This window comes from Anabrus simplex, chromosome 1, assembly GCF_040414725.1.
Source record: "Anabrus simplex isolate iqAnaSimp1 chromosome 1, ASM4041472v1, whole genome shotgun sequence".
Taxonomy (NCBI): domain Eukaryota; kingdom Metazoa; phylum Arthropoda; class Insecta; order Orthoptera; family Tettigoniidae; genus Anabrus; species Anabrus simplex.
In genome coordinates this window covers 1081236224-1081250064 of record NC_090265.1, presented here as the reverse complement: position 1 = coordinate 1081250064, position 13841 = coordinate 1081236224, and the positions used below count along the sequence as shown (strand labels likewise).

Genomic DNA, 13841 nt, shown 5'->3' with positions numbered 1-13841 from the left:
CCTGTCTGAAAGCTCAGTGACTAAACAGTGCCCTGAGGGAAGTGCCGAAAATCTTTTCGGCAATACAATCAAAAATAGTAAAAAATAAACATCTAAACCTGAACATAATGTAGATGTTTTACAAGTACGAACATTTGACGAAATTTCTTCCATCTTAAAGTAGAGCTGCCGAAATGCGCTGTCTTCTTTCAATTGTTGTGGCCACTATCTGCTTTATGATTTCTGAGGATACCCTAAATAATACCAGCCAAATGGAATACTAAGATGGTGATGGTCCCTTATGCAAGTTCACCGCCAATTGCTTTTACAGTACAGCACTTGGTCTAATTATCACAATGACAGGGCGTTAATGTCAATATCCATAGGTATGTCAAGCCATCTTTTTGTGAGATACTGTTTCCTGAAAAATGCTTGATCAAGGATTTAGCACTGATGGGACTGAAATTTCTGGACGGCTGATCTGGGAAATCGCTTCTTCAAGGAATGGATAATACAATATTCTTCCAATATGTTTTAATTAGGATGCTCGTGGGACCATTACACAACCACTGCTTCCTAACCAAAATAGTCCAGAATCAATCTCTGTTTACAATTTTTATTTCTAATGTCCTCTATTTGTTTTTTAGGTTCCCCTCCCCCCACCTCTACAGATTAAATATCTACAAAAAATGTTCACTGCTGCACTTGCCTCAGCACTTCACTATACTCATCAACATCATCATCATCGTCGTCGTCGTCATCATCCCCGGTGGGAGACTCGGCTGCTGTTTGTTCCACAACCAACTCCTCCACACTTCTTTCCTCTGCAGTTATCATAGCACCACCAGAAGAAAGTCTTCAGTAGTGCAGTTGGACTGTAACATTCTCCATTTTTAAGGAAGTAGGCCTTCTTTTTCTACTTTCTCAGCTGGCAGCTGAAAATCATGATGATTCTTCAAGAATCCTGCTTTCAAGAAACAATTTGATATGGTAATCTGCTTCACAACCTTCCAAGACTTTGCAATGAAGTGAAGCGCATCCAAGATTGAAACTGTAAATGATGATGGATCCTTTCCAACATCCATAAGGAATAAAATTCACTGCACCAGACTTTTCCGAAACAGTGACTTAAAGTAGTATATAACCCTTAAATCCATAGGCTGCAACTTGCTTGTGCACAGACCAGGCAGAAATTATAAGTTAACATTCCTCACCTTAACACCTAAGGAACGTACAGGACAACGGTTTCTGTAAAGGAGGATCTTCCTATTTTGCACACTCATTTTTGCAACCAGGGGAGCCAACTGCTGTCGAAAAAGCATCGAGGTCATGCAAGCTTTTTGGCAGCCGTCATAGGCAGTTGGTAATGACTGCACATGCTTGAAGCAATGAGGCTTTTTAAATCTCTCTATCACAAAGGGATGGAGCTTCTCAGAGCCATCAGCATTGGCTCCTAACATCACCATGAGCCCTATTTTGCTGTGTTTCCCACCAAGGCATTTATCCCTTTTGACTGTCAAAGTCTTGCAGGGGAACACACTGAAAAACAGTCCAGTTTCATCTAGATTAATATTCCTGGGTTCGTATTTGTTGGTCCTCCTGCAATCTTCCACTGATCAACTCTTCCACAGTTTCGTCACTAACTGCATTTGATTCCCGACAAACAATTTTATATGTTATGTAATACCTTTCCCTAAACTGGTCAAACCAGTCATTGGACGAGTTGAAATTTTCAATGCCAAGAATGTTCGCCACTTTACATGCCTGGAGTGCCTGTGGCTCTTGAAATTTCAAACTAACCTTCTGCTATTTTTTCCAATTCTTCATATTTGGAAAATGATGCATATTTCCTTTTACTGGAGTTTGGTCCGCATTCTGAAGCATTTGATGTTATGCTTCCTCTGCTTTTAATTAGTACACTTGAGGCTCCTTTGGCATTAATAGTGGCACGTCTTGGCATACCTTTCAAAATAAACCGGAGTCTGATCCGTGTTTCCTATCTGTGATAGGAGAAACTGGTGTTTGTGCCACTGTCGAGACATGAACCAATGAAATTTTAACACTTTATCCATGTATTCATCCGGCAGTCGCTGACACCATCCATAAAGCCAGGTTGTTTCCTTGCGTGAAATGCACAGCCCAACCTCTGCTTGCTTTAAACTCATTTCCACTGATTCCAAAACTCTTTATGATTTCACGTGCCATAATTTGTAGCATTTCATGAGACACGCTGTTGCTGCTGTTCCTGGTTTCCTGTACCCACACCAATACCTTCTTATCCAATTCAGAATATTTACCCATTTGCAATCCGCAAAAAGCTCTAATATTCTCTTTTTGTGACCATTAGTTTTTCTTGTTGATTGCCAGTATCTGACAATGTTTGGTTGAACAGCGATTTCACAGGCGGCATCCCGCACACCATTCTTATTGGAAAACGTAAGAACATTTAGTTGTAGACATGATAATGTTGAATACAGGAATGTAAAAGCGGAATAATACTGTATTTTGATGGGCAACGTCAAACTGGGTTTTTGAGGCACACGGTGTTCTCTTCAATTTGTCGCAGCAGGTCCCTTAACTTTTTACCTGCTCTGCCCACAAATATATATATAATATATATATATTACTTTTTAAATGATAGACCTTATACTTAACAGTCGAAAAGGCAACCGGGTGCCTCTGCAGCTTTTCCAATACTCAACAGCCTTTTGCTTTTTTAGTCCATATCTATATAATAGTAGGTCATGTTCCTGCGAGAGCAATCAGTGGCAATCAAATTATCGTAATCAGATTTATGTTACTGTCATACGATAGCTCATTTGAGGTGACAGTAAGAGTAAAATAGCTATCAACATTTATGCTACTGTTCTCCATGCAACTGGTTATGATACCTGTAAAAATCATTAAGCACAACAAATAAACACACTGATTACAAGAGACAAAAGCCACAAAGGAAAGAGAAACATCAACAAACCATCCAAACTGTCCAACAGGTCCTGTTCTTGAATGCACAGAGGCATTTTAACACATCTTTCATATTTTTCCCCCAGACAAAAAATAACTTTTCCAGTGTTGACATTTGTCATTCAAACCACGGGACACTTCCCATACACAAATATAAGCATTTGTCGTGTCGGCCGTCTCTCATCAAGTGACTGAACCCCAGAGTATGGGGAGCACTGTATGGTAGGGAAGTGACCTCTAGCACCGCCGATGAAGCATGCGCGACTGATGCACCAGTGGAGAAGGGCATGCTTGGGATCTCACTTCAAGACAGAATACCAAAAAAAAAAAAAAATCCACAGAAGAACTTGTGTGATCAACATGATCCAGCGCATTGCCACATTCAACTGGAAATGACCAGGACATGTTGCGAGACAGGATGGAAGCCAACGGACCAAGACAGTGTTGAGGAGGCAACACAAGACCACAGCTACGCTGAGCTAATGACATAGAAAGACGGTGGAGAAGAACTGTCTCCAGACAGCAACAAACTGAGCTACTCCCTGGGGAGTGCATGACAGCAGGCTGATGATAGTAGAAGATGACATGAACAAAACCAAACCATAAGTAGATGTGCTACATTCACTCAAACATAATTGGCTTGTAAATTAATGTGTAGATTAAAAAGCCTCTATTTATTCAGAATTCTACTACAGACAGCCTACAAAATGTGGTTTTTAAGTATGAAGTGAATAACAGTGAATTATTCCATAAAAGTTGCTTGTCACTGCATAATGAGCCTACAGACCAAAAGTTCAATATGCAGAATAAAACATTTTCTACACCTACATACTACAGACATTTTCTCAAAATGCTGTTCATTACGATCATGATGATCTGCAAATGCATTACCTCAGTGGAGCCAGTGAAGGCTACTTTGTCCACATCCATGTGCCGAACGATTGCTGCACCTGTCTTTCCATCCCCTGGAACGACATTCACAACCCCAGGAGGGAACCCAGCTTCCTTCGCAAGCTGGGCAACGTATAGGGCTGTCAGAGGAGTCTGCTCTGCTGGCTTCAAAACCACTACGTTACCTGTAGAAATGATACAATCAGAGCACCTATCAAGTTATGCATTCTAACAGACATACATGCAAGCAAGGATTTTGAGCTTCAGAGCTAATCTTTTAAAGCTGAGTGGGAGATCCACTATAGGCTATTCAGTCAAGATTACTGAAATATGTTCAGCGACTACCGTATTTACTCACATATAAAACCCTCCACCATTATTTGGTTACCAAAAAAAGAAAATTGCCTTGCATATTAGACCCAAAATATAGGTAACGATGTATGTTTACTATAGAGTTCTTTTTACTAAGCATTGTATAATGGGAAATGATCGGGTTATTGCTATTTTTAATACAGTATTCTGCAGACGTTCTTGCATTAAATATCAGGAGTGTGCGGTATGAACTGCTGTTATCGTAGGTTACTTTGTGGGCGACAGTACAAGAAACTGCATTCTTTCGTAACTGGGAGAAAGGTTGTGGCTAGTTGCTGTTACAAAAATAACTCTAAAACCCCTGCCGCAAGATGGCTTTCCAAGCTAGTCAGTCACCTTGAGCCATTCCTCTCATTCTTGTCTTCGTCAATACACTTTACCAAGCAGTGGTCGTTCAGTCAAATTACAGTAACCCACTGGTAGTTACGGAAAGCTACGATATCACTGGAATTAGTTGTGTACTACTATGAGTGGTAACGTTGATACCAGTAAGCGTAAAAGTTATTCTGCTTCTTTTAAACTAAATGTTCTTACGTTTTCCAATAAGAATGGTGTGCGGGATGCCGCCTGTGAAATCGCTGTTCAACCAAACATTGTCAGATACTGGCAATCAACAAGAAAAACTAATGGTCACAAAAAGAGAATATTAGAGCTTTTTGCGGATTGCAAATGGGTAAATATTCTGAATTGGATAAGAAGGTATTGGTGTGGGTACAGGAAACCAGGAACAGCAGCAACAGCGTGTCTCATGAAATGCTACAAATTATGGCACGTGAAATCATAAAGAGTTTTGGAATCAGTGGAAATGAGTTTAAAGCAAGCAGAGGTTGGGCTGTGCATTTCACGCAAGGAAACAACCTGGCTTTATGGATGGTGTCAGCGACTGCCGGATGAATACATGGATAAAGTGTTAAAATTTCATTGGTTCATGTCTCGACAGTGGCACAAACACCAGTTTCTCCTATCACAGATAGGAAACACGGATCAGACTCCGGTTTATTTTGAAAGGTATGCCAAGACGTGCCACTATTAATGCCAAAGGAGCCTCAAGTGTACTAATTAAAATGACAGGAGCTGAGAAATTGCACTGTACGGCGATGCTGGCAATTATAACTGATGGAAGGGAACTCCCTCCGTATGCTATATTTAAAAGTATAACCTTGATGGCGTAAAAGAGAAGATGCAGCAAAAGAACACCCATGCCACAATAATTTCTGGGGGATTAATTTCTATCCTTCAGCCACCCAAAGTCTCTGTGAACAAGCCGTTCAAAGACCACATGAGGCGTTTTTATGTCAACTGGATGGAAGCTGGAAACCACTCACTGACAAAAGTTGGGAAAATTAAAAAAAAGTCCATTGAAACAGTGTGCAAGTGGATAGTTTGGGCCTGGGGACTCATCACACTAAAAACTGTTGAACAAAGTTTCAAGAAAACTGGAATTTTGTGCGCCTTGGATGGATCGAAAGATGATGCCATATGGGAAACAAAGGATCCTACAGATGTTACTAATACAAAAAGCAGCTCAGACAGTGACATTGGCAGCAATTATAGAGACCTTCACGACAGTGATGAATGGAATGTAACAACAAATGAATGCAATTTATTTTTATTTTGAAACTTTCTCTCCTAATAATAATGCATCTACTTTTAATTTTAAAAGAAGAATATAGTTAACAGTATTTTTCATTTATTTCAAACACAGTGAATGTGAAATTAGGCCTACCCTACCACGCGCGGATACTTGCCACAATTGTGGTAGATTTATATCAGGCTAACACTGTATAATGGTCCATAACTGACCGGGCGAGTTGGCTGTGTGGTTAGGGGCGTGAAGCTGTGAGCTTCCATGTGGCAGATAGTGGGTTTGAACCCCACTGTCGGCAGCCCTGAAGACGGTTTTCCGTGGTTTCCCATTTTCCCGCTAGGCAAATGCTGGGGCTGTACCGTAATTAAGGCCAAGGCCGCTTCCTTCCCATTCCTAGGCCTTTCCTATCCCATCATCGCCATAAGACCTATAAGTTATTTTATTAAATAAGAACATTTATTGATTACACCGGCCTGCAAAGATTTTCTGGCAAAAGTAATTGTATGTGATGTATGTTACATTTAGTGTCCTTATGTAAAAAAATAATACCAGTTGTTTCTTATCACATACAGATTTGTCACAAGTCCATCTCATGTTTATGCTAATGGAGCTTTGTTGTTGTAAATGAGGTTTGGATTGGTTGTATGGAATGCAGGTATGGACATATCTAAGAGAAAATATTGTATGTTCTCTGTTTTGGAGGGGAGTAGGTAATCATACAGAAACTCCGGAAGTTCAATTAGAACAGTTGCAGTTCGCGCATGTGCAATGTCAGACAAGGTCAAAACACCAATATCGCGTTTCTCTGTAGTCTGAGAGGAGAATCTGAGAATGTGTGTCGCCCCTTTGTCTTCAAGTTACAACGTGCACTTGAAGTCGATTAACTGAATAAGTGAGTTAGTTTGTATTAAAATGGCAAGTGGCAGTGATGTTCGGGGGTGAAAATGTGTGAACAATCCCAACTCTTTCTGTTATATATGTGGCCAGTACACAATTAAAGGCCAAAAGCGAAATATTACACCATTTATAAAAAGCCTGTACTCGGCATATTTTAACATGAAGTTAGGCGATCAGGACAATAATTTCGTACCCTATATTGTGTGTAAAACATGTGTAGAAAACCTGCAGCAATGGTACAATGGGTTGTTGCCGTCAATGCCATTCGGAATCCCAATGGCTTGGTGGGAACAAAGGAATCATTTTGACGAATGTTATTTTTGTGTATGTAACGTGTCCGGGTTCAATATGAAAAACAAAAAGCACATTGTGTATCCCTGCCTTCCACCTGCCATAACCTCCGTACCACATGGACCCGATATTCCTTTCCAAAAACCACCAATACAGTTACCAGAGAGTGTGTCTTCGTCACCTTCAAGTGCGGAGGATGGTGATGATGATACCTTTGTACCAGATGTTGAAGATAAAACTCCACGTCTTTTTAATCAGCGTGACTTAAATGATTTAGTACATGACCTAGGTCTCACTAAAGAAAAGAGTGAACTTTTAGGATCAAGATTAAAAGAGAGAAATTTTTTACTTCCTGGGACAAATTCATATTGTTACAGAAACCGGGAGGAAGAATTCCGGCAGTTTTTGTTCATGAAGGCGAACTTGTGTTTTGCTGTGATATCCCTGGCTTGATTCGCAGTCTTATAACTATTTATCAAGCAAAGGACTGGTATCTATTTATTGATAACAGTAAAAGAAGTCTCAAAGGTGTTCTTCTGCACAATGGAAATAAACTTGCTTCAGTGCCAGTTGCCCATTCAACATCTCTTCATGAAAATTATCACAATTTATCTATGGTGTTGCAGAAACTGAACTATAATGAATACAGATGGTTACTGAGCTGTGATTTAAAAGTGTGCGGTATCACATTAGGGCAGCAAGGAGGATATACAAAGTTCCCGTGTTTTCTGTGTGAGTGGGACTCTCGGGACAGGGATCGTCACTGGTTAGTGTCTGAATGGCCCAAGAGGAAACAGTTCGTGTCTGGAGAAAAATACATTGTAAATTGTCCATTAATTGATCCTCAAAGTGTGTTATTGCTCGCTTTACATATTAAATTGGGAATTAAGAAGCAGTACATGAAAAGTTTGGATAGAGGCAGTTCCTGTTTTTGGTACCTCTGTCAGAAATTTCCAGGACTGTTGGATGCCAAAATTAAGGAAATGTGTTTTTGACAGCCCCCAATTTCGGAAGCTTATGAAGAATCCGACATTCAGTACGATGATGAACGAAACAAAGCTTCAGGCATGGGAAATTCCTTGGTAAATAATGAAATGGCGTATGGCTTTTAGTGCCGGGAGATCCCAGGACGGGTTTGGTTCGCCAGGTGCAGGTCTTTTGATTTGACGTCCGTAGGCGACCTGCGCATCGTGATGAGGATGAAATGATGATGAAGACAACACATACACCCAACCCCCGTGCCAGGGAAATGAACCAATGATGGTTAAAATTCACGACCCTGCCGGGAATCGAATTCAGGACCCCCGTGGCCAAAGGCCAGCACGCTAACCATTTAGCCATTGAGTTTAATTCCTGGGTAATGTTAAAGATGTCAACTACCAACAGATTGTGGAAACCATGCTGTACAACTTCTAGAAATCAGGTTGCTGCATGAGCTTAAAATTACATCTTCTGCACAGTCATCTGGATTATTTTCTGCAAATTTAGGAGCATTCAGTGAGGAACATGGCAAGCAGTTCCATCAGGATCTAAAAGAAACGGAACGAACGTATCAGGGGCGATGTGACGTCTCCATGATGTCAGATTACTGTTGGTGTCTAGTGCGAGATAACACTACTGAGGAACACAAACACAAATCAATACAGCATTCATTCACATCAAAGTGCAGCAAACAATAGTGTTCTTGTAGTGAGATTCATACATTCTAGCAATGAACATGTTACTTTAAAAAATATATATATTCATTGCAATTTGATCATGTCCCATCAAAATTACATATATTCTCTATTATGGTGTTTTCTATCAAAAGTACATCATGTCAAATTTGGATTTTAAATAGCAAAAAAAACTGTACGTGATAGACAAAAACGATTTACATATTTCAAATCAGCACACCTAAATTAGGGTAATTCACCTCTTCAACCTTTTGCCGGAGATAATTTAAAAAAAAATTTTTTTTTTTAGGCCAGTGTTATCTGCCATGTAAGTCAAGTTGGATAAAATACTATAATCCCATTTTCCTCTCAATAGATCACTATAACTTACCTGTGGCCAAAGCTGGACCAAGTTTCCATGATGCCATTAGCAACGGGAAGTTCCATGGAATTATTTGGCCACAAATTCCAACAGGCTCATGACGAGTAAAACAGAAATAGTCTCCATCCAATGGAATTGTTTTTCCATGATTCTTGTCAGCCCATCCTGCACAGTAGCGTAAGACTTTAGCACTGGCTGGTACATCAAAGCTGTATGACACAGTGTATGGCTTCCCATTGTCCAACGTCTCCAAGCTCTGAAGACATAAACACCAAACAAAAAGTTAGGATTATAACCAAACAAAGTTGAAATCTCTGGAAAAGAACCAGCTTTTGAATTCGTTTAAGCAGCTTAGCAATCCCTATTTGTTAACATGCACAATTTTGAATTCGAAATATATTTATACTGCTGAATGGGATAGTCAACTTTGTTTCAAAAATGGCTTTCACGGCCGCAGATCTTAAAATCTCGGGAATTGAACCAGCTTTTGGGAGGTTAGGCCATGTGCGGTTGCAGAGTTTCACCCAGACATGCCATGTGGGCTCATCAGTTGGACTGGCTCACCCCTCCAAGACTCTGCTTAGCAGTAGCAGACCAACTGCATGGTCCTACTGTGTTAGCATATAGGGATTGCTAACCTGGAATTGTATCTCCATGGGGAGTACATATTTTTGAGAACGGAGATAATGGGTTTGAACCCAATTGTCGGCCCCTCAAGATAGGTTCCTGTGGTTTCTCAATTTTTACACCAGGCAAATGTTGAGACTGTACTTTAAATCAAGGCCATCGTCGCTTCCTTCCCACTCTTAGCCCTTTCCTGTCCCATTGTGGCCACAGGACCTATCTGTGTTGGTGCAACATAAAGCAAATTGTAAAATAAAATAAAAATCTAACATAGGAGCAATGGCATGACAAAAACGCATGTGACTTATCGGGGGTTAAATAATGGACAGGGATTCATGTGCTACAGAGATAGTGGGTAGGACAGCTAACTACAAGCAGCAGACCCTTATTTTTTTTTGCAAGTTGCTTCACATCGCACCGACACAGATAGGTCTTATGGCGACGATGGGACAGGAAAGCGCTAGGAATGGGAAGGAAGCGGCTGTGGCCTTAATTAGGGTACAGGCCCAGCATTTTCCTGGGGTGAAAATGGGAAACCACGGAAAACCATCTTCAGGGCTGCCGACAGTGGGGTTCGAACCCACTATCTCCCGAATACTGGATACTGGCCGCACAGAGCGAGCTGCAGATGTGAGACTTTGTAGAGGGTAGACAATATATAAATAATAAAATATAGACCAAAACTTGAGAACTACAGATTCCCTAGTTTGTCACTTTCACTAGTTTGCCAGAGTGGGGACGATATGTAAACATTCTACACTATTCTTTAACAAAATTATGAATGTACAGTGAGAATCTATTCTGAAATGATTTCTGGAGATGGTCTCTGATATTTCCAGTTGGTGTATGTGGAGCAGAAGCCCCTCCCTCCGAACAAAGCCGTGCTTTGGTAGAAAGTGTGCCAAACAACCAGCTGATAACTAGTGTATGTTATGAGTTGTTCTTCTGAATGTAATACATAGTCACTGGAAGCGTTCTTTGGATAACTGCTGTTGTTGAAAGCCAAACCCTTATTTTAAAGTATATTTCATGCTTGTTCTCCATATTTATCGCATCAGGATTTACCGAAACAGCTGTAAATGAAATAAGAGAGACTGCACTGTTTAGGTTAGGTATGCTATCAAGCACCTGCATAGTGCCAGAAGTTCCACGATGGGAACAGGAAAGTTTGCTGCATTTATGGATATCTACAGGTGTGGCGGCAGTGCGCTTTGTTATCATAATATTTAATTTTGTACGATTGTTGTCTGCATTTTTTTAATTAATGCATAGTATGTTCTGTTTGGCATCTCCAAAAATTGTTAAGTTGGGACGTAAAATTATTAATATTTGTGAGGTACATTGGCAAGTAAAACAATCGTTATAATTGGATTGTTTTTATCACGTTTTAAATTTACTTCTCTCCAAAAAAACCCCTATATTGGCCCAAGTTACTGGTACGAGATATTCAACGATCACTTTGTTAAAAATCTCGTCCGCTATATTAATAGCAACAACCGTGAATATTTTGTGACTAAAGTAAACTCGTTTCCTTATCCCGAGGTGGTGCAGCTCTTTTTAAGCAGGCCCCAGTGGATGGGAGTTGCATGTACCATTTTTACTGCATATCAAGCTTCCTGCCATTCGTAAATCTCTGGCAATACAGTATCGGGAATCGAACTCAGATTCCCAAGAACAGCAGCTAATTGTGCTAACCCTTACGCTGGTGGACATTCTTAACTACAAAACACACATATATAGAGTACATGACTGAAGCGTGCTTGCAATGTGCGAGTCGGACATGAAACTATTCACCTATTTGTGTGACGTCATTAGAGCTGCAGTAAGGCTTGTACCTGCTTCTAAGCGGAATCGTTGTTCTTCTCTGAAAATTACATTAGGGGGTCTTGTATGCAAGATTTATTTTTTTCATTCTCTTCATCTTGAAAAGCCAAGGGGGTCTAATTTCAGGTTCCCTATGGGAATCAACACCTATATCATACAGAGATCCTTCATAATTTTCTGACATCTATATATTCAATGCAATATGAATGAAAATATGCTATAACACTGTATAATTTAAAACCTCTAATATTGTAGAAGTTAAAGGAAAAATGGATGCATCCACTAAAGATACTTAATCAGGGTGACAACGGTTAGCATTACATGTCAGGTTGATAACTGCCCCTTAGAAGCAGTCGCATACCTATTTTCCCTTTACCTGTTACCTATGATGATATTTTAGCTTTTAAATCACATCAGCTTCAAAGCTGAGTAACATACATTGATTAATGTGGGATCAAATGACCACTTTCAACATTCTAGCTTAGTACTTACTGCAAGATACACAGCATCTCTCTCCAGCAAATCAGCCAGTCTGTTGAGCAGTACGCCTCTCTCTGAAGCATCCATTCGCCGCCATGGGCTGCCTAATTTGAATGCATCACCAGCAGCCTTGACAGCAAGGTTAATATCATTCTGTAACAAAACACACATTACTCTTTAGCAAAGGTGGGCACAATTCAGCTCATTAAGCATCGCTCCAGCTTATGCAGGTAAAGGAGCAGTGTATGCACTCTGTATGCTGTTTGCACAGCTCTCAGCTATGACTTCGGAAGGGACGCATATCAAAACTGATTTAAACTTTTAACAGTTTTAATTTAATTAGGCTATGCATAGGAAACAGGATTCATTATTTTGACATGTGATAACTAAATACTCCTTTAACTATTACATGTAAGGTGCTCAAATACTCCAGCCTCATATTATTAGTAGATTTACTGGCACGTAAACAAATTCCAACAAAACAAAATTATGGCACCTCGGCATTTCAGAATACCATTAAGTAACTGGTGGGACATAAAACGAATATTATTATTATTATTATTATTATTATTATTATTATTATTATTATTATTATTATTATTCACTGTCCTTCCCTGTTCTATGCTAAGCGGTGAGTTTGACTTAAGGGGACTCCCATTATATTATGCAAACAACCATATCAGGAGGCTGTTAGTCAACTTTCTAATCTTACACCTAGTACAGTACTTTCCTTTCACAAAAATATTTAAAACTAGCAAGATACCCGTGCTGCGCTACGGTATTATACTGAAATTTATAATTGAATGCTTATTGTTTTAGATATATAATCCGCCGAAATTCGCGATCTGACTCATTTTCTGCAAGAATCCACCAAAATTCCCGATCTGACTCGTTTTCTATTATTTTACGGCACGTTTCCTCCATTTTTCAATCTTCCTTTCCAGTAATCGATTTCGTACCTCCCGGGCTAGGCTCAGGTATTCCTCCCGGTCAGTTGGGTCCGTAAATCTTTGCCATCTTTTCCTATAATCATTTTTAACATGGATAAAATCCTTCAGGAGATCCGGCGTGGTGTCATATTGGGTGCCTTGGCGGCACTGAACCCGCGGCCGGACTGCATTCTTAGTCATTACCCGTCCAGGAGCCGTTTCCAGCGCGGTCCGCCCATTTGACGACGGTCCGGAACATTATTATTATTATTATTATTATTATTATTATTATTATTATTATTATTATGTGTTGCTGGAATGGCTGATGACAGGGAAAACCGGAGTGTCCGGAGAAAAACATGTCCCGCCTCCGTTTTGTCCAGCACGAATGTCACATGGAGTGACCGGGATTTGAACCACGGAACCCAGCTGTGAGAGGCCGGCGCGCTGCCGCCTGAGCAATGGAGGATCCTTATAAGTACATTAATAACAGTAAAATCAATTGGTCTCACCTCCTTCTACACCCCACCGCCGTTAAGTTTATTTACCGACAACCCCCCCCCCAACCAAAAAAATTAAAAGAAGGCTTGTTTCTTAATGTTTAAGGGAGATTCCAAACACCAATGTTCACGTCTATTACCTTCAGTTTTGAGATATAAGTATCCCCATAAAAATAATCTACTTTTTTCACTTCATTTCACACTAAACCCCCCCCCCCCCCCAAATGAATTTTCCCGCAAAAAATACTTGTTTCTTTAATAGTAAAGGATCTTCTAAATACCAATTATCACGACTCTAACTTCTTCAGTTTTTGATTTATGTGTCCTCATGAAAGGAATTCAACTCCTTTACACTCCTGCCCTCCAGGATGGTCCCCCCCCCAAAAAAAGCGTTTTTCTTTGTTTTTAAAGGAGATCCAAATACGAATTTTCACGTTTGTAACAACTTTAGTTTTTATTAGATGT

The 13841-nt window shown here is 40.1% G+C and overlaps 1 protein-coding gene across 1 annotated transcript in view; it reads right to left on the bottom strand.

The window, feature by feature from the left end:
- Positions 1 to 13841, bottom strand: part of Aldh (Aldehyde dehydrogenase) — an 81704-nt gene that overhangs the window by 54699 nt on the left and 13164 nt on the right. The window contains exons 3-5 of the mRNA XM_067137211.2: positions 11960 to 12100; positions 9029 to 9275; positions 3835 to 4019 (exon numbers count right to left, since the gene is read on the bottom strand). Coding sequence (XP_066993312.2) covers positions 3835 to 4019; positions 9029 to 9275; positions 11960 to 12100 — 573 coding nt within the window. The remainder of the gene's footprint in view (positions 1 to 3834; positions 4020 to 9028; positions 9276 to 11959; positions 12101 to 13841) is intronic.